Here is an 18,620-nt window from a genome sequence, read left to right as displayed (position 1 = left end):
GGGCTGCGCTCGGCCACCCGCCCCGGTGTGCTGGTGGGGGACGGCCCTGCCGCCAGTTCGGGTCACCGGCAGCTGCCTTCCTCTGGAAGACAGGAACCGGTTTCCGCAGCAGGGAAGCCATTCTGTGAAAAATTTGAATGTTTTCGTAAAGGTAAACTGCTTTGCCCTGTGCAGGTTTGGTTGTTAAATGACTCCCCCTCTGGGCAGTACTGTGCCAGGCTGTACTCGACGGGTGAGAGAAAATTCACAAGTCTTACACAGAACCCTGTTTCCAAGGGCTAAAAATCACCTGGTAATGTTCATTAGCAACCCTGGGCAGAACAAGTCTAAAGCATGCGTGTTCCTTACCCATCTACACCCTGAAAGGAAAAAAAAAATAATACACGTCTATGAAAGTTCAGAAAAATTATTCAAGTAATTTATACATGGAATAACACTGCCACCTTATGATAAATTCATGTCCTTACACTTGGCTCTTCCACAGCTTGCCTCGCGATGTGCTCCGGTGTGTAACGGCTCAGCCTTTGAGCGGGACTGCTCCTGTGAAGACAGACACAGCTCCCTCACCTGTGTGCAGCTTCCCAGAGAGTCAAGAGCGTTCGTTCAAAGGTAACACACGATATTTTCCCGTATGTTTGTTTCTCAGAAAAGATTATATGAATAATCTTAATCAAGAAAGTATTTTACAGCGTCCAACCAAATTCAGGCAATTAAAAAAAATGAGTGTTGTGAAGGAGAGGGTAATATTTTTAATTGTTTTCCTCTTTTTCCCGCTTCATCTGTATTTTTCACTAAAAAAAACAAACAAACAAACAAAAAAACCCAAAAAAGCCAACAAAAAAACCCCCATGCACTTGAATCACCTACTTTTATTAGGAAAAAAAACTTTGTAGAATATTCAGGAGGCATCGTTTACCTGGAAGCGGTAAAAGCGGGGCCGGGGCCGGGGGAGGGGACCCCGCTGTCACGCTCAGCGGCCCCGCCCCACCGCCGGGCCGGGCCGGGCCAGTGCGCAGGCGCGGGGCCGGGGCCGGGCGCCAGCAGCAGCATGGGGGACACGCTGGAGGAGCCGTGGTGGGACACTCCGTCCGGGGCAGGCGGCAGCCCAGGTACTCGTCTTCTGGAGCTTGCCCCTCACGTTGGGCTTGAAACAGTCTTCCCGAGGGCCAGCCCCCTTCCCCCTGGGCCTCCTTCTTCCTTTTCGTTTTTTCCACTTCCCCCCCCCCTCCCTCCAGCCCCCCGCCTTTCCCTTCTCCGCTTTTAATTTACGTCTTTGGTTTCATCTCCCTCGTTTTTGCTTCATGTGCATGCTTTTCCCTGCTTGCTACCGAGGACGGTTTTGCTTGTAAAGAAAATCCCCGCAGCCAGGTGAGGTCTAATCTCTGATCCTTCAGACCCAGCATCGTTAGAGGATGAAGGGGCAAACGAAAATATCAGTGCATAGGTAACAACAGGAATCCACTCAACAAAAATACATGTAAGCGAGTTTTAAAAAGCGGGGCTGAGGGGGAGAGAGGGGAGGAAAACCACTTGCTTTGAGTTCAGAGCTCAGCTGTCCCCTGCATTCATTTAGCTTCTAAACTGTGTTTTCTTCCAAACCGAGGTCCTTCGATGAAAGGATGTTGCATAATGTTTGTTGATTGCAGTTACCGATGTGAAATTACTTCTAGTTCTGAAAGGCCTTGGAAACAGTAAATCCACAGTGGAGCCTTTGGGGGGAAAAATACCTGTGGTAGTTGAAAAGCATTGCCCGTGTGCTCACTGGGGTGTTTCACATCACCCTTACCATGTGTTATTGTAAAAGGGCAGGGGTTAAATATCTTTTCTTCAGCCATTGCTCTTTGGAGTATGGTATTATGGCCGATTTGTCTCTTTCCCTGATGATTCTAGTATCTGGCTCTTGGCTTTTTTCAATGTGTCTTAAAGCACTTTACAGCCTGTGGTTGCATCTGTAATGTCGAGATTTAATGTGGAAATTTAGGTAGATCTAAGCAACTAAAGTGACTTTAAGACTTTATAGTACCCTATTTTATTGTGGTTTTTTTTTTTAAGTTAATTTTTACATTGTTTTGTTTTTTTTTTTTTAAATGTAGTTTTGGTAAGAGTTGGGAGTTATTGGGAGTTATCTGCACAGCTGGGAAGACTCCAGATCTTCCAGTGTCCTGACAACAGTTGCTTATTTCCTGTGAAAAGGGACTTGGAGAATAGTTTGAGAAGAAGCAATATAAAAATTGTATGTATGTAATAAAGAAGTGTCACAAGCCCTAACAAGGCTCCTGAGCATTCCATTTTTGTTTTTAGTCTCAGGTAGGTTCCTTAAGTAGTTCCAGTTTCGATGGTAAATGCTCTTCATTACGAATTTTTCATTGAAGAGTCCCAAATATCTTCAGAGCCTTCCTGCACATTCTGCCAACCAGAGGTTTCATTTGGGGTGGGTGATAAGCTGATTTTTATAATGTCGGCAGCTTTCCTTTGGAAACTGGATGCAAAGCACGACTTGGATGATAAACTTTTGACATGATGGATAAACCATCTGACTTTGAGAGGAGACTGAATCACAACTCTTAAAGTTACGTAAAAATAATTCAGATGGGAAGGAACCTCTGGAGGTGTCAAATCCAGCCCTGTGCTAAAAGCACTATATGGGCTTTACTCTAAGAACATTCTGTGAATGTGTTATGAGCAATGATTACAGGTGGCTGTTGTGCAAACCATGTACTCTGCTGTCCACATCCCACCGTTGTAATCTTGTTGGTAGATTCTTTATGTGGAGCCTGTTGTATTAAGTTGACACAAAGTAAGAAGAGCATCTGTTACTTTTATTTTGTGTAGCTATTTTTCACATACAACGGATATAAAACCAAAGGGTAATCTGTACTGCATTTTATGGATACTGTAAAATGCTTTAAAATCAGTTGGCATGAAATAGGAAATCAGGGTTTACAATGTAAGCAGCAATACAAGAAAACAATTGCCCATTAGCGAGCACTTCTGACATACTTGATCAAGTTCATTTCTGTGTGTCCTGGTTTCATTGGGATGAAATTTGTAGAATCGAGTTTCTGTTAGATTTTGTTTGGGTTTGTGGCCAGCCATGGTGATCAGGGCCATTAGCAGTTAAATGCAGGGCAGCTGACCCAGGCTGGCCCGCAGGTGTATTCTATAGCATTAACAGCAAGTTCACTACAAAAAGGGAAAGCTGCTGGGGAGGAGTGAGGCTCTTTTTGCTCTCCTCCTCTCTTCTAACTCTTTTGTATTCTCAACGATCGCTATCCCTGGAAGCAACTTGCCAGCGCTCTGTAGCTAAGTATAATTATGTGTGTTTTGTATTATTATTGATATTGGTTTCTTTATTTTATTAAATCTGTTTAACCCCTGAACCTCCCTCCTTTTCCCAATTCCCTTCCTCGGTTGGGGAAGGGACATTGGGTGAGAGAACAACTGTTTATTGTTTAGCCTCTGGTGCAGTCTAAACGAAGACACTGTGAAATACCAAGTTTCATTAAAAAAAATTTTCCTATCCAACTTCATTTGCTGGCCTATTTTAAAAAAGCATCTCTGCCACAGCTAGGTGCAAAGCAGAAGAATTTGAAATGTACTTTTAAAATACCAATCTTTTGCCAAGTCCTTTAAGACTAGCCCTAGAATAAGTCCTGACCAATGGAATATTCTTCCTAATAACTCGACCCTCAAGAGTGTTTTAGATTTTAGCAATTTGTAGTTAGAAGAGGCTACTTTTAAGATGAAGTGTATGAAAGATGTTCAGGCTCAAAGGGTATGAAAACACAAAATATGTGTCCTAGTATACAGACATATAAGTAGTTCTTAATTTGCTTTTGGCCACATCATTGGAAATCATTATTTTAGACTCCAGATTAAAGGTAGTTACCTTCACTTTGACACATGAATGTTTACCCTCCTGCAGGTGGTTTATAGATGTAAAAAAATAATCAAAAAACAAAACCCAGCAAAAAAAAAACCTGAAGGGATTAGCCATCTATTTACCTTGTCACATGACACAAACTAAAGAATCTTGCCCAATAACTTCTTCAGCAAACCTTTAACTTTGAGAGGAGATTTGTGGAGAGAGTGGTTAGGTGTTATTGCCTACTTACCAGTGTTTAGTGTTATGCATGTCCCAAGTCAATCACCTGCAGGGCTTCCTTCCCTCTCTTTTTCCAGTTCACATCACAACTATGTCCAGTCTTGAATATGATTTTTATATTGCATTCAGAACTATAAGGGAGAGGATAAGGAATACGAAGGAGTTTGTTTAGTACTGATGAAAGACACCAACTTTCTTCTCTTCTCTGCATGAACAGAAAGAGCACTTCTCCCAGCACTATAAATGTCCATATCTTGCCTGTAGCCAGCATGCCTCATCTTCCGAGCAGTTTGAGGGAGAGGGATGGACTCTATTTTTCAGAAATTCTTCCAGTTTCCTCCTTTTATGTTACCACTCCTTGCCCTTCATTCTTCATGCTTTCTTTGTCTCCCTTAATCCCATAAGTGTGTAGTATCCCCGTTTGTCAGTTTGTTTAGATCCTTAAGTAAGAGCCTGTGTGGGCCATGTCTCTCACAGGTAGAAATAAGTTGTGTCATCCCAAGACAGGAGCAAAAGACAGGGAAACTTCTGTCAGCAGTACAGGGAGGTGAGAAGTATAATATGGTACCATGGAGGATGGTTTGACAGTACTTGTGGGGTCCTTTACGGGCTCTAAAGCAAAGGATGCTATTGTGGGAATTAATTTCTTTTGCCAGAGGTTTTCTTTTCTTTCTGTAGACTGGCAATAGAGGGTGCCAAATAGCATCAATTTGTAATAAGTGATCTGCAACTATCAAGAAATGGACTGTTCATTGTAGCACGTTCGGTGGGACTTTTGTTACTTGATAGGAGCTGAGATCTGCTGGCAGACCTGTATGGAGAGGTTTATAGCTTGCTTTTTTTTGGCTCATCCATGAGTTGCTGTCCCTTCTGCTGAAACTTGTTCTTGTACTGAAGATCTCTGACAAGCATGCCAAGGTAACAGCTGCTTTTTGAAATCTGTGTTTCTTCACGTTTCCATACACTAATTCTGCAAGTTGCAGAACATACAATGGTGTGCTTCCGTGAACTTTGTTTGGGTCTGAGCACGCGTGATATGGAGCCTCAAAACTTCATAGTTACCTGCAGATTTAGTGAATAAAACTTGAAACCTTTTCTTTTTAATATGGAAGAGTCATTCTTTAATTTTTGTTTTTTGACACAAGTGTGTCTTGTAGGACACAAGCTGAAATAATTTAGTAGACTGAGCTTTTTAAACTTCTTTTTTTTTAAGTACTCCTAGAGAGTTTCTTGTGGAGCTGTTGAGGGAGGCATAGGTTTCTGTTGTGGGTTTGCAAAAATAGTCACGCAGCAGTGCTAATGTGTTGTACTGTCTCAGTGGTTAAGTTAAACTTTTAGCTGTGAAATAAAAGGGAAAAAATTGGGTAACTGAATGCATCAAAATCTCTCCTTGCTTCAGCAAAAGGATCGTGATTCTGGTTATGTCACTGTGATCACCGCCAGATTTTGCTTTATTTAGGAATTAGGATTTGGCAGTTCTTAAAGAAAGACCTATGTGAAAGGAGTTTTCCCACAAATTATCAGTTGAGCCATTTAGACTGTTGGAATGCACTCTGTTAGGGGAAGAAGAATGAGGGAGACGTTAATACCAGGGAAATAAATTATTTTTTATATTCTAAAACAGTAACTCACGTTAGTTGGTATTACAGGATTCCTGTGGGGGGTTTCTCGTGGTAGTAGTATCTTGTTAGTTTTAGCTTTCTAAAATGGAACAATGAGACATTTTCTTGTCAGAGCAAGAATTGCTATTTTTCAGAAAATTGAAAACCATGAACCTGGAGTCTCTTCTAATGTTTTGATTTCTTTTGTGCATTGACTGAAAGGAAACTTGGAGTGAGTTTTAAGTCTATTAAAGAAGTTATGCTTTAAGAAAAGCAAAAAGGCAGATTCTCTCATGAATGAACTAGAACTACATGTGCAGAGTTAGATTGGTTAAAAAACAAACTTCACTGAGTTATGAATGCAGTTACCTATTTTACTTGAATGGGAGCAGTTGAAAGGAAGGGCAAAATTGTGGAGGAATGCAAGAACAACATTGCCCTTCTCTGTAAGTCACAACTTACTGTTAAGCTTGACACAAATTTTGATCAGTTCCAAAATACAGTTTAAGTGAACTGAAATCTTAATACTGTAGTCCAAATAAAATGGTGAGAGTTTATACAGCTAATACAAACAATATCTATCTCAGTTCTTGGGTCTGTGTTCCTACGATAACATCTGGACGAAGCGAGCAGGGATAATCACACTAGTGAACTCATTGGGGAGAGAATTGTTCATCTTCACATCATGCTTTTAGAGTGATGCTTGACACAACAAGGAGCTCTGCATTTCTGCATGTTATAAAAGAGCAGATTTCTCCAGACCTCTCTTCATTCTGCCTTTACTACTGGACATAAGATACTCATATTGAAACACTTCTTGACTAGACCAACTTTGAAAACAAAACGGTGCCTCCTTCAACCCCTCTTCATTGGATTGACAATATATTTTTATAAATCTACTGAGACAATGTTAGTATTGTTATTTGTGGAACATGTCAAAACCGAATTTATAGTAGAAACCTGTTTGCATCTCGTGCTTCTCTACTGTGAGGGCCAAATTCTGGAATTACACCAGAAAAATGGGAGCAGAACTTGGTCCCTGCAGACATGCAGTTACCTTTGGCTCCTAACAATTTGTCTGTCTCTTGATGTCCTGTGATTGGTGACCATTGACGTGCTGACCATGTGGATGGTTTCAGACTTTTCCCCAATGGAAACAACTACTGTTGAGATTCAGGTTGCTTAAATCCATTTTAGTGTCATAGATCATAGGAAATTATTTACCTTCTCCCTCCACTTTGAAGGCACGTTTTAGACACAGTCCTTACAATGCGTAGCTTTCCAGAACTGCGGTCTTGGAGTGGTTTGTTGAGATGCCCGGCAGGAATTTTCACAGGTACTTTGGTTGTGCTCATAGGCTTTGGTTTGGGGATCCGAGTTGGAACTGAATGACGGAAGGCATCAGTAATCTTGAAATAAACCGAGAAAAGAAGTCATACATTAGGGAGGAGAGACAGATTGTATACTTAGCTCGTCAGTGTCTTTTCCACTTCATAAAACTAAACACATTGCTCATAGAGCTGTTTGTCTCAATTTCCTTTCTCTCCTTAGTAATCCGAGTGTAGCTTTGTATTTAACTTACATACTTAATTGGTGAATATCAAAGAATCTGAATGGATTGAAATCCAGAGTCTAAGTAAGAGGAGTTTTCTGTCAGCTTTCTGACTAGGGCAGCAGCCCTGGAGGCTGAGTGAGTGATGCAGTGCAAAGGCTGTGAATTGTGTGACTTCTCTGGGTGAATAATCAGAGGACTTCCACAGGCAGAAGCAAGACTTGATTCAGTCCTGAGTAGCAGGCAGTACCTAGTTCATACTTTACTGTGAGACATAATTCTTTGAAAGTGACCACGGTGTACAAAAAAGGAATGTATCTGAAAGAGAGAACTCTCCCTCCAGAATTCATCGTAGTCATATTTAATTACAAAGAAGTAACTAGACAAAAATGAAAAGTTAAAACGAGCGCTGAAAAGGGGTGAAGACCTGTAAAGGCAAGGAGATTGTTTGAAAGGTACCATATCTGAAACGAGGGTTCAACATGCACTACCTATCAGAAAGGCTTTTTACATCACAAGCCCTCTTACATACCTTTTATTGTTGAGCAACAGAGTAAAAGAAGTTCACTGAGGGTTTTTTAAAAAAACATAAAATGGAAATGGTGTTCAAGTTTTGAGAAACAACTTCCTAGTGGCCATAAAAACCTGCCTGCAGTAAGAATTTATTTTATAAAAATGTATCAGAATTCAAAAGCCTGCCATTTGGCTGTAGATAACTGTATATGACAGGAGTTCTCGAAAGGATAAATCTGAGCTAACATCAGATCATTGCACGTGCTCAATACGGTGGAATTTGGGGAAAGTTTGCACATCACAGGCACACTTAATGAATCATGAGTAAGGAAAAAAAAAAAAGCAACCTAGGCTAATTGAAGTTTGCCAACAAAGAGATAGAACAATGTGCTATTTTTCCAAGGAGATGATTTTTAAAATCGCTGAATCCTTATTAGTGATGTGCAATCTGCCACTGAAATTGCTGGTGATGCTAGAGAGATGTGATGCTACTTTTAGAGTAAATCTTCACAGAAGATTTGTAAATATAACTGCTGAACTGATCAAACTGTAGAAGTGACAATAAGAAATAGCATGTTCACCCACGTGGTTACTAATTTTGAGATGGGAAAACATCCATGCTTCTTGTCGAGGATAATATTAAAGTATGTGTTATCTATTGTTATAGAAATATATGGTATGAGATTGTCCAATAACGAACTAGGCAGTGTCTGTGAATGTTCCCAGGCACTGTAACTCTTGAATTGTCAGTAGTGTTGAATTGTTTGAACGTCTGTAACCTGGATCTGACTCTGGAACAGCTCTGAGGCATAGCTTGGGAGTTAGCCCAGAGGAGGGATCATTTTGACTAGATAGTTTGTGTCTGGCTAGGCTGTTCTGGAGGCTCAGGAAGGTTCTTGTAGTTTAGGTTGACCCATGTCTTAGTGTCTGAGGGACAGATGTAGATGCCTTTAACTTACTATTATAGATGTGACCATATTATGATTTTTCAAAAAAAAACCCATTATAGTGGTCTCTAACAAAAGAATCTTGGGAGAGCAAAGTTTCTGTGGAAAAAGAAGGAAAATTCTTATGGTTAAAAAGTGGCAAGCGGAGAGGAAGAAGAACACTTAAGCAGTTTTATAGTATAGTGGAGATACCATCTGAGCCTAACAGCCACCTGTGATAGTCAACGTATTCGTAAACTGCATAGGAAGAGAGTTAGTAGTGAAATTATCATATTTTTATATTAAAGGGAGGGTATTAGAAGCAAGAGCTGACAGTAATTCATGGTATTGAGTAACAAGGCGATAAAAATGTGTGTCAGTTCAGTGTTAACAAATGAAAGATAATACATGTAGGGAAAACTAGTTTGCATACAGTGTTAAATATGACATCTCTTGTCATTCAGAGCACAGATCCTGAAGTCACTGTAAACGATCCTCATTGCTCAGCAAGTGGCAATTGTCAAACAGGTAACAGGCAGATTAGGGTTTACTAGGAAAAGAATAGAAGAAAACAAACCCCGATATTTTTTAGTGTGTAAATCCAAACCATGCCTACATTGTGAATGTCTTGCAGAGTTTTGTCCAAACAGCTCAGAAAAGGGAATGGCAAAAGGCAGAAAAAGGTGGAAAAAACTATCAGTTATGGAATGGTTTCTGCATGAAGATTAACAGCATACACTAAACCTTTTCAAGTTTGGAAAATAGATTGTGGAGTGAAAAAACCAGCAGAAGAAATCTAGGATTACGGTGAATGTGAATAGAGGAATTCTCTCTAATAACATGTTTGAGAGGGCATCCGTTGAAGGTGGGTTAAAGATAAGGAAAAAGGATTTTCCCTTGTCAATGAGCTACGAAACTGATGGGGACAGGCAGTTTTTGAGGTGATGATATTAATTGGTTTGGAGAAAGTTCAGACTGATTCATGGCATTCATCAAGGACTACTAAACACAAAGACGTCACGTAGATTTCAGCTGTGGATAGCTGTAAGTTGTAGGCTGGTGGAGGCTGGGTTTGTTACTGTTTGCCTGATATTAACATTTTTTTCATAAGCATTTGCCACTGGTCACTGCCAAAGATGAGAGATGGATCCTGGGTCTGAATGTGTATAACTCGTTTCATGTTTTTATTTTCAAAATCAGAAAGTTTCAACTTGTAGTTTGTTTTTTTTTATAAATACATTGAGCAAGGAAAGGGTTTGGCTTTGAAAGTGAGAAGGAAAAAGATGCATTTTTCTTTGCCCTGCGTTCCTTGAAGAATTTACCTCTAGGTGGCAGCAAAGTTTTTCTTGTGTACTGCATTACAGTATTTTCTCTAAAACCAGACTGAAACTTGTTGTTAAATGCTGAATAAAAAAAAATTAACATGCATTTTCATGGTAATCTTGAATTTTAGCACTCGTATTGTTAGTATGCAACTGGGGGAAAAAAAAAAAGAAAAAAAAAAACAAACTAAAAACCATTTTGCTTCAATTACCAAAGGCACCGTGTTAAGAAAGAAGGGGATAATTATGCTACTGCTACATGGCTTTTCTTGAGCACTGAGTTGGGACAGTTTGCCTTCTGACTATGTGGTATGTCCTGGTGGATGAGCACAGTATTGGGAATAAAACATCTGGGTGGGCTATTCCTAGCGGTGCGACTGTCTGATGGAAATTTAGAGATGACATAAAACGTGCCTCGATTTCCTAACTACAAAAAGAATGACATAAGCCATCATTTGCTCAGCATATTGAGATGAATAGATAAAAATATTTATGTAAAGTCTGACATGCTAAAGTGTAACTGTATTGCTAAGAAAGAGTTGTGGGTTTTGTGGTTTGTTTTTTTTTGAGAAGTATTCCAGTTCAGAGATTTCATAGGGTACAAAGTGGCTGGAGGATTCTGCCTGTAGTTGATTGAACAGCAGGGTTAGTAGCTCAAGAAGTTATTTGTAGTCCCAGATTTTTAGAGGTGTTGTGCATCTAACTGGTATTCAGGACCTAAGGTCTTATTAAATCAGTTGGAAGTTAGGTGTGACAATACCCCTGTGCTCTGGCCTATAGTTTGCGCCAGCTTCCAGCTCGTTAAAAGCACAATTTACAGCGTGGCCTTCTGAGCCATCGGATTTGGTTTCAGGCAAAAATTTTTTGGTGATTCAAAATGATGTTCAATTTTGCAGTTCTGAATGACAGTATTGAATACATCTAAATTATTATCACCTAGTGCTGAGAGTTGCATTATAACTGATGACTTTGTCAAGGTTTGCTCTGCTTACAGTGTTTGTATTGCTCTCTCTTGTGTGTGTTATGTTTTCTTTTAGCCACAATAACTGAATTAATGCAGCTCCTGGCTCAGACTTGGGGATAACAGCTGTATTACAGGGCTTTTTTCCTGTGCAAGTAAACTATACCACTGTTAAGTTTATATGCCAGGACAGCTAAAGTTGCACTTCAGTGATTGTACCCATCTAACTGTATAGCTGTAACTTCTTTTGTAGGCAGGGATTTAACACTGCCCATCTGGTTCTCTTCCTCCTTATGCAGCACTTAAAAATTGGTTGCTTTTTCATCATTCCTGATATAAATTCTAGAAAGAATTTATTTAGGAAAGAATTTAGGAAAGAATTTAGGAAAGGCTGAATAACTTAAACTTAAGGAAAATGCTTGTTGACACTTAACTTTTTGAGTTTAATTACATGTGTAGCTAGATCAAGGACTGAACTTTGTTTTTTAGAACTTGGTACTTGACAAAATATGAATCTTGAATATGAGTTGTAAAAAGAACATTTTGGGTCAGTTGACTAGATCAATGCTTAAGCTGCTGTAAGATGTACCTGTAAAGAGGGAAGAGCGTTATGTGGGAATTGTCTGGAAAGCACCTGGAAGTAGCTGTGTGTCAAGTTCTGCATTGGTTTAGTTGTATGTGTACTGAAAATTCTTGTGCAATCCTCTTAGTTCCTTCCCTACCACTTAATGTAGAGGTATGTAAGTAGATATCTTGGCTATGGCATGCTTGGGTGTTGGGATGTCCACTTTGTTTTTTGGGCAGACCTGAATGACTAAAAAAAACCCCCTATATTTTGCTGGTCTTTCAATTTGATTTTTAACTTTTATCTATGTATGGGAAGTCTGTGTGCACACCAAGAATCTCTTCAAATGTATGCACCCATTCTACCAGTTTATTTTCTCTTTCAAGATGAATGGTTTTCGGTCTCCCCCATTCTTTTTTTGACATGTGCTTGTATTGCGAATTTACTGGTTCTGTGTTCATCATTGCTGTTTAGTTATGGCTCCCTGAATTCCCATCTCTAGGCCACTTTTTGTATTTTCTGTGTTTCCAGATGATAGAAGGGGAAATACGATATGTTTATCCTTCAAAAACCAAGCTGAGCTGCCTTTCATGTTCTGGAGAGCCCTTGTGAGTTCCCATCAGTGCTCTCAAAACACCTCTAGAAACCAAATGTTACCCAGGAGCTACCTGTCTGAGTAGTAGTGCAGTTTTCCTTTACTTCATGTATCTAAACACAGTTAGGTAAATATAGGCAAATAATTACTGCAACAGCAGAGACAACCAACCCCAAAGACATTAAACTAGCCACATTTTTGAAATGAGAAAATTATGCTGTATGTCTGTTTGTAAATATAACAGCATCATATTAGATAAGGTGTTGGTCTCAGAAAATACCAAAGTTTTTGTCAGTAACGCCTATGGTTGTAGAAATAAGCAGTTAAAGCTCATTTTCAAGGCAAACAATGATCTAAGAAACAAGAAAGCTGCAGTTCCATAAGGATCTTTTAACTTCCTCAGTTTTAAATTAACTTCTGAAGTAGATGTCAATCACCCACAATAGGAATGGGCAGAAGGGTTGTTAGAAGGAGAACTCGGGAGGCAGTGGCTGTGTTTGTTGCAGGTACTTCAGGGACAAGGACAAACACTTCTCGGGTGACAATTGTGGAATTTTCACACGTAACTCTGAAAATGGCCCTTCTTAATTTCAGGTTGTCAACTCTGAAAGCGTGCTTGGAAATATCAGGATATATATTCCATACATCCTTTGGTTTTTTTTTTTTTCCCGCGGGCACAGAGGTGGCTTATGTTATTTGTATGGGCCATGAGGTATTTTACCACAATACAATGCTTGCTTTCTGGGCAGCAGGCTGAGGCAAGTGCATTTGTGGGGTTGGGGTCAAGGAGAGAAAATATGTCTGTTTCTGTGCTGTTCAAGTAGTTCTCCTGCCTTTGGTCCTAATCTTTTTGTTTTTTGTTCCTCTGGAAATATGATGTATGCTTTGCTTCCTGTGTGAACTGTATTCGTTTAATCAGGGGAAGCATGTATTACTTCTGCTATAAGTTTTCTTATTTACCTTTCTACCATCCTTATAAAACTAGATCTAGGAGAAATAACTTTAGATAAGGTTCTTTCTCACTGCTTGAATTCTTAGTTTAAGAAATTTGAGAAACAGAGAGTATCTTTTCAACTTTACAGAAAGTGGCCAGGGGATGGTGCTGAAGATCCTTTACACATCTTGTACGTGCACAAGCGTACCTCTTGCCAGACTTAAGCTTGTTCCTGGATGATTGAATGCAGTCAGAACATAAGCCAGGTCTGCAAGTGAGAATGGGTTAAGATTAAGTGATAAACCTGAATATTCCCTTTGGTCTCCAAACAAGACAGCTTTGGCTAAAATTTCTGGTTGGGCCTCCTCAACTGCACAGGGCATTTGGATATTTACTTTTCTTTCCCTAGGTCCTGTCATCTTTCTTCTAGGAATCCAGAGGGAAAATTCTCAGTTGCTCTGCCTTTCCTTTTATGCAACCCATTTGTGTGCATGACTGTATTAAGATGTTTAAGCAGGAACAGTCTAAATAATCCTTATACTTAGCTAACACTGGTAAGACCTTAGCCAGAGTATTAACTGACTTGGGGCACTGAATTGTCACACTCTTCTAAACAGCTCTGCAGAGAGAAAATTATTAGTAATCTGTACAGTTGTCGTACTTGAGCTATTAAGTGGGAGAGCAATTGGGTTTGTTTAACCTGGAGAAAACAAAACTGAGGAAAGACGTGATAATTGTCTTCTAATATGTGAAAGTCTGTTGCAGAGAAAATAGTTTTCAAAGTCCAGTGCAGGGATAGGAACGTGAATACTGCATTGCAACTTCAGCGAAGGAAATTTGGGTTAGAAATTAACAAGATTCTTAATGGCAAAGATATTTCAGCCCTGTTATAGATTCCTGGGGTAACTGTGAAATTGTCATTGCAGAAGTTTTTTAGAACAGGATGAACCAGGCATTTTTTTGGAAGGGCTTAAGTCAAGCTGTAGTAAGTGAATAGGCTGGAAAATGTCCTGAGGTCCCATCTAAGCTCTGTTTTCTGCGATTTCTACTCTTCTGCTGATATTTGGCCTATTACACCACTCTTGATTTCAATAATATGACCTATTTGACAGAAAAATGTATATTAATATTAGAAATAATTTCCATGTATGTGACACAATTTGCACTCCTGTACCCAAATGTGTCACCATGGTCTTATTTCCTGAACACCAAGTTTAAATCTACTTTCTGGTGGTGAGGAAAAGAAGCATGGTTGGACAGAGTTGGAGGCAGATGTTGTATTCCTAATCACTAAAATTGTCACATACCTTGCTTTTCTTGGGACGTGTCTTTACTGGGAAATGTGGTAATCTTTTAAACATAAGTTAAGACTCATTTTTAAATGATAATTGACAAGATGCAGGGAAAGGTAAGGTTATGTTGTGGGTCAGCTCCCTTAGGACAAGGATTTACCTGGGACTGGTTGATCAACATCACCACTGAGGTGGCTGTTCTCTGAAATGAACAGTTGCTTGTTGTTAGTTCTTCAAGGAGGGATCTTGGGCACCTTGTTAGGGCACCTAAGGTCCCTAAGAAGAGCAGTAGTATGGCCTTTTTAAACAATACTAAACACACTGCAGTATTAATTCCGTCCAGGAGAGGATAGTGCCGGCACTTAAATGTTTCTGCTGGCGCTTAACTGTTAGTGTTCTTATAGAATACGTTATTTTACAAATCTCTGTGAGATCACCAGTTCACTTGGTTTAAAGCTGCGCTGCCATTTGTTAAGTAAGATTCTCGTCAGTGGGTCTTACTCTGTACAGCTTGTGGACAGGTAGGGATATATGTGTTTTGGTATTTCTAAGTATGCAATTTGTAAAGATGTGTGGAACTGTGCTCATACCTACACACACCTTTTAACATGAAAATGTCTTCAGCGTCAATATTGCCTGTTCAAAAGCTTTGAATGTATTTTTCCATTATTAGTTAATATATATGTTGAAGAAGCACACAGGGGTAACCAGCATAACTGAGAGGGCAATATGTTGTGATATGGGATGTGGGTAGGGGTAAGAGAGGGGAGGGAGCTTCTTTTGCCTGTCCATATATGAAAATCCAGTGATGTCAGGCCACTGCTTGGCAAGTGGAGAGTCATTGATTAAAACAGCTCTTTCCTCTTGTACTCAAAATCTGTTTCCCAAGAGTACCTTGCTTAGTGGTCAGAGGAGAATAACGTTCAGTTGCCAGCTCTGATATTTGAGGCTTTGTGGGTGCCCACAGTCTGGTGGGTCATTGGGTGATGTGCTAGTGGAGAGAATTCAGCTACGTCTTGGGGCCACTGACTGCAGGGTTGTGAAAACGCTTCATCCTTCTTCAGTTTTTAAGGTTGATCTTTTTTTTGAGCAATTTCCCACTTACAGTACTTGGTGTTAATTTTAAAATGTCTTTATACACCCACTTGTGCTGTACTTGAACCATAAGATCTTTTTTCTCTTCTGTTTCTTGGTAACAGTGTTTTGGTAGTCTTTGCTTAAGCCTGGAGATTAGGCAGTTGTCAGTTTTGTTTTGCCTGTCTCAGTATCTGTTTCCTAGGGACAAAGTCATCCTGCAGATGGTTACTCCATTTCCATCACCTAACCCTGCAGCATCCATTCAATCTGAATCACAAAGTAGTGCTGTACAACTCTGTTTCTGATTATTTTTTCCTCAGTGGGGACCACGCCTTCCTAAGCCTTGCAAGAGATGTTTACGTACAGATCTTTCTTCTTATTACAGCCTTACATTCTGTCCCCAGACATTGTATTATTTAGTGTGCTTTGGATCAGGAAGATTAGCTGGCTGTTCGTGTAATTTTTGTCAATTATTTCTTAATTAGCTACTTGAGGGAGGCTTTTAAGTAACATGAAATACTACCTCTCAGTTGATGGATGGGCACTTTTCTCTCAGAATACCATTATTCCTTCTTATACTCTTCTTTTTTCTTTTCCTCCCTTTTCCTTCCCTCCTCTCATCTGTCCTCCCTGTAAGGACAAAAATTACAAATATTTCTTCTGAAATATTTATTGCATAAAAAGGATGACTTAAAAATACTGAGCACCATAACGTTTGTGCTGCCCTTGCTTGTGTTCCTTTGCTCACTCACTGAAATAAAACTGGAAAGATGAAGGAAGTGGGCTGATAACTTCTGCCATTTTTTATCAGTTAATTCTCACTTTCTTCTGGGGACTTAACATCCAGGGGAAAGGGTAGATTTTTAGACTTCACAGGAGATGCTTGCTAAGAGTTTTGGAAAAGAGAATATTGATATTATGATCTGCTGAAAACTACTTTTATGCTCTCTTTCACAGTTTAATCCCTCTGATACATGCTACTTTGTGACCATATTTCCCTTAACACTTAATTGAATCATTACATACCTGTCAGATTTTAGGCTTCTGGGCAAATGCTGAAAACAAAAGTATCTCAGCCTCCAAACAAACAGCAATACTTACCATTTATGGAATGCTTGACATTCCTAGAAAAGCTACTTTACTTGGTTGAATTTTAATATGATTATGCTTGATGTTTTTGTTCAGAGTATTTAAATCAATTTGCAGACAACTCATTTAATTTTCTCCTTGCTCTGCTGTTTTCTCTTTGTCTGCCAAGGAAGTAGGTGAATGTTCCCACTCAGCAAAATGGAAATAATCTGAAATACGGAGTGGTGATATGAACAACTTGAGGTTAATTTGTAAATAGGTAATTTGCTTATTATTATTAATGCTTCCTATTTGCTATTTTATGATACACTTACAGTTACTTAATTGCTTGAACAGAAATAAGTTAAGTTTCAGCTCTCAACAAATACATCCAGGTGTTTATTTTCTCTTCTGTGTGCTTTGAAATAGATTTTTGGGAATTTCAACAGGATGAACAGGTTTTATTCTGCAAACCTTATTTTTAATCAAAATAATTATTTGAATTTTCATCTGTTGAAACGAATGACAAAAATTGCACTGTGAAGTCAGTTAAGATCTATGCATAGATTGTTTCATCAGCAGGGGAATATAAGCATCCCTTAATTAAGGTGTGTTTTTAGGAAAAATAGCAAGTTCATTTACAGGCAATAGTGATGCTTCTTATTTAGGAGTTAATGGTCATGAGTGGCTGATTCCTTTGTCTTTTGTTAATTGGACAGGTACTGGTAAACCATCGCCAGGGTAAGGATTAAGACAGGAACAGAAGTACTGTTCTGTTTAATAATTAAACTTATAAGTGATGTGAACTCTCACCTAGGTTTTGTATTCATAATAGCTTGGGAATTGTCCAAAGCACTAAGTGTGCTCATTGCTATGTCCTGATTTGTTCTTTTCTTTTACAAGACGTTGTAACAGGTGGCCAGGTGGTTAATGATCGACACAGTTCTGTATGCTTTGGAACAAAATGGTTCTTTCTACAAGATTTTTAAGTCCAGCTGAAGAAAATGTTGATGCTTCTGGAGGACAACTGGTAATCCTTAAATTTTTGGAGACTGGTGTCTGTTGGTACACTAGCAAGGGTGTACTTCAGACAGTTATTCAGTGCCATGTTTGTCATGTGTCCCTGCAGAGATCTTGGGTGTGGATCAGCAGGGTGTGCAGTAGAAACACAGAGAACCTGTTGTGAATGGGCTGCTTTTTAATTGTGAGTGAACCCTGCGGTTAAGAGTGTGTAACCCAAATGTAGCTAAGTAATTTATTTGTATAATTAGCACACACTAAAATTATTATAATCTTGACTTGCCTGAGTGTTGGCTGCTATCTTGATCAGTAACTTTTTGCTGAAGTTGGTGGGAGCCAAAGTTTGCTTTGCAGGATAAAACTGTGTACTTGTTCTGACCCAGATCTTAGATCTCACTTTTGCAGTCAGTGGAGATAAAACTGAGACAAAAGAAGAGGGAAGGACCTCTTATGAAGCCCAGTAACTTCAGGAGATGTTGTATCAGCATGACATTAAGCTAGGCTTGTGCAGATACACATTTTGCCTTTTTAAAATTGCCACTGCTCAACTGTAATACATTTGTTAGATCCATTTCTATCACATATCTTATAAGTTAGTATTTTTTCTTCCCATTGTTAATATTACTGAGAAAACTGTGTATGGGTGGTGGGCTTTGCTTTTAAATAGAAACTGTTCCTTCTAAAATCAATTATTACCTACAGTTGTAATCATTTAGATTCCTGTCCATCAAAAGGACTGAAAGGGATAAAAGTCCCCTTGTTATGTGAAAGCATGTACCAAAGTCCTTTCCTGAATCAATTGCTAAGTTATACTGCAGAAATTATTTTTTTTCCTCTAGATAATGTAAACAGAATAAAGATATGGGCTTAGTGAACAGGGACTTTCTGCTTACTTGCAAACTTCCTTGTTGATAAGGAGATTGAATTTTTTTAAAAACAATTTTCCCCCTCAAGAGCATAAGATGAACAGGCATTAAACTTTTTAGAATAAGCAGCAGCTGTTCCAATTTACATTTGTGGTTTACAGCTTTTGAAAAAGAGACACTTGAAAGTGCATTTCGGGTCTTTTGGGCTGATTTACATTCTGTG

At 39.2% G+C, this 18,620-nt stretch overlaps 2 protein-coding genes across 10 annotated transcripts in view; one reads left to right on the top strand and one right to left on the bottom strand.

Annotated features, from left to right (window-relative positions):
* Positions 1-1,034: 1,034 nt before the first annotated feature.
* Positions 1,035-18,620, top strand: part of CMSS1 (cms1 ribosomal small subunit homolog) — a 246,919-nt gene continuing 229,333 nt past the window's right edge. Inside the window, exon 1 of the mRNA XM_068417338.1 lies at positions 1,035-1,109. Within this exon, the coding sequence (XP_068273439.1) occupies positions 1,049-1,109 (61 nt within the window). The 5' untranslated portion in view covers positions 1,035-1,048. The remainder of the gene's footprint in view (positions 1,110-18,620) is intronic.
* FILIP1L (filamin A interacting protein 1 like) overlaps positions 2,799-18,620 on the bottom strand; it is a 212,370-nt gene continuing 196,548 nt past the window's right edge. For 7 of the 9 annotated variants that reach the window (XM_068417328.1, XM_068417329.1, XM_068417327.1 and 4 more), the window contains 2 exons: positions 6,931-7,115; positions 2,799-5,658 (listed from right to left, as the gene is read on the bottom strand). In XM_068417328.1, coding sequence (XP_068273429.1) covers positions 5,568-5,658; positions 6,931-7,115 — 276 coding nt within the window. In that variant the 3' untranslated portion in view covers positions 2,799-5,567. The remainder of the gene's footprint in view (positions 5,659-6,930; positions 7,116-18,620) is intronic. The other 2 variants (XM_068417332.1, XM_068417333.1) reach the window with 2 other exon arrangements.

This window comes from Nyctibius grandis, chromosome 23, assembly GCF_013368605.1.
Source record: "Nyctibius grandis isolate bNycGra1 chromosome 23, bNycGra1.pri, whole genome shotgun sequence".
Lineage (NCBI taxonomy): Eukaryota > Metazoa > Chordata > Aves > Nyctibiiformes > Nyctibiidae > Nyctibius > Nyctibius grandis.
The sequence above is the reverse complement of the archived record's forward strand: the minus strand, read 5'-3'. Positions and strand labels throughout refer to the sequence as shown.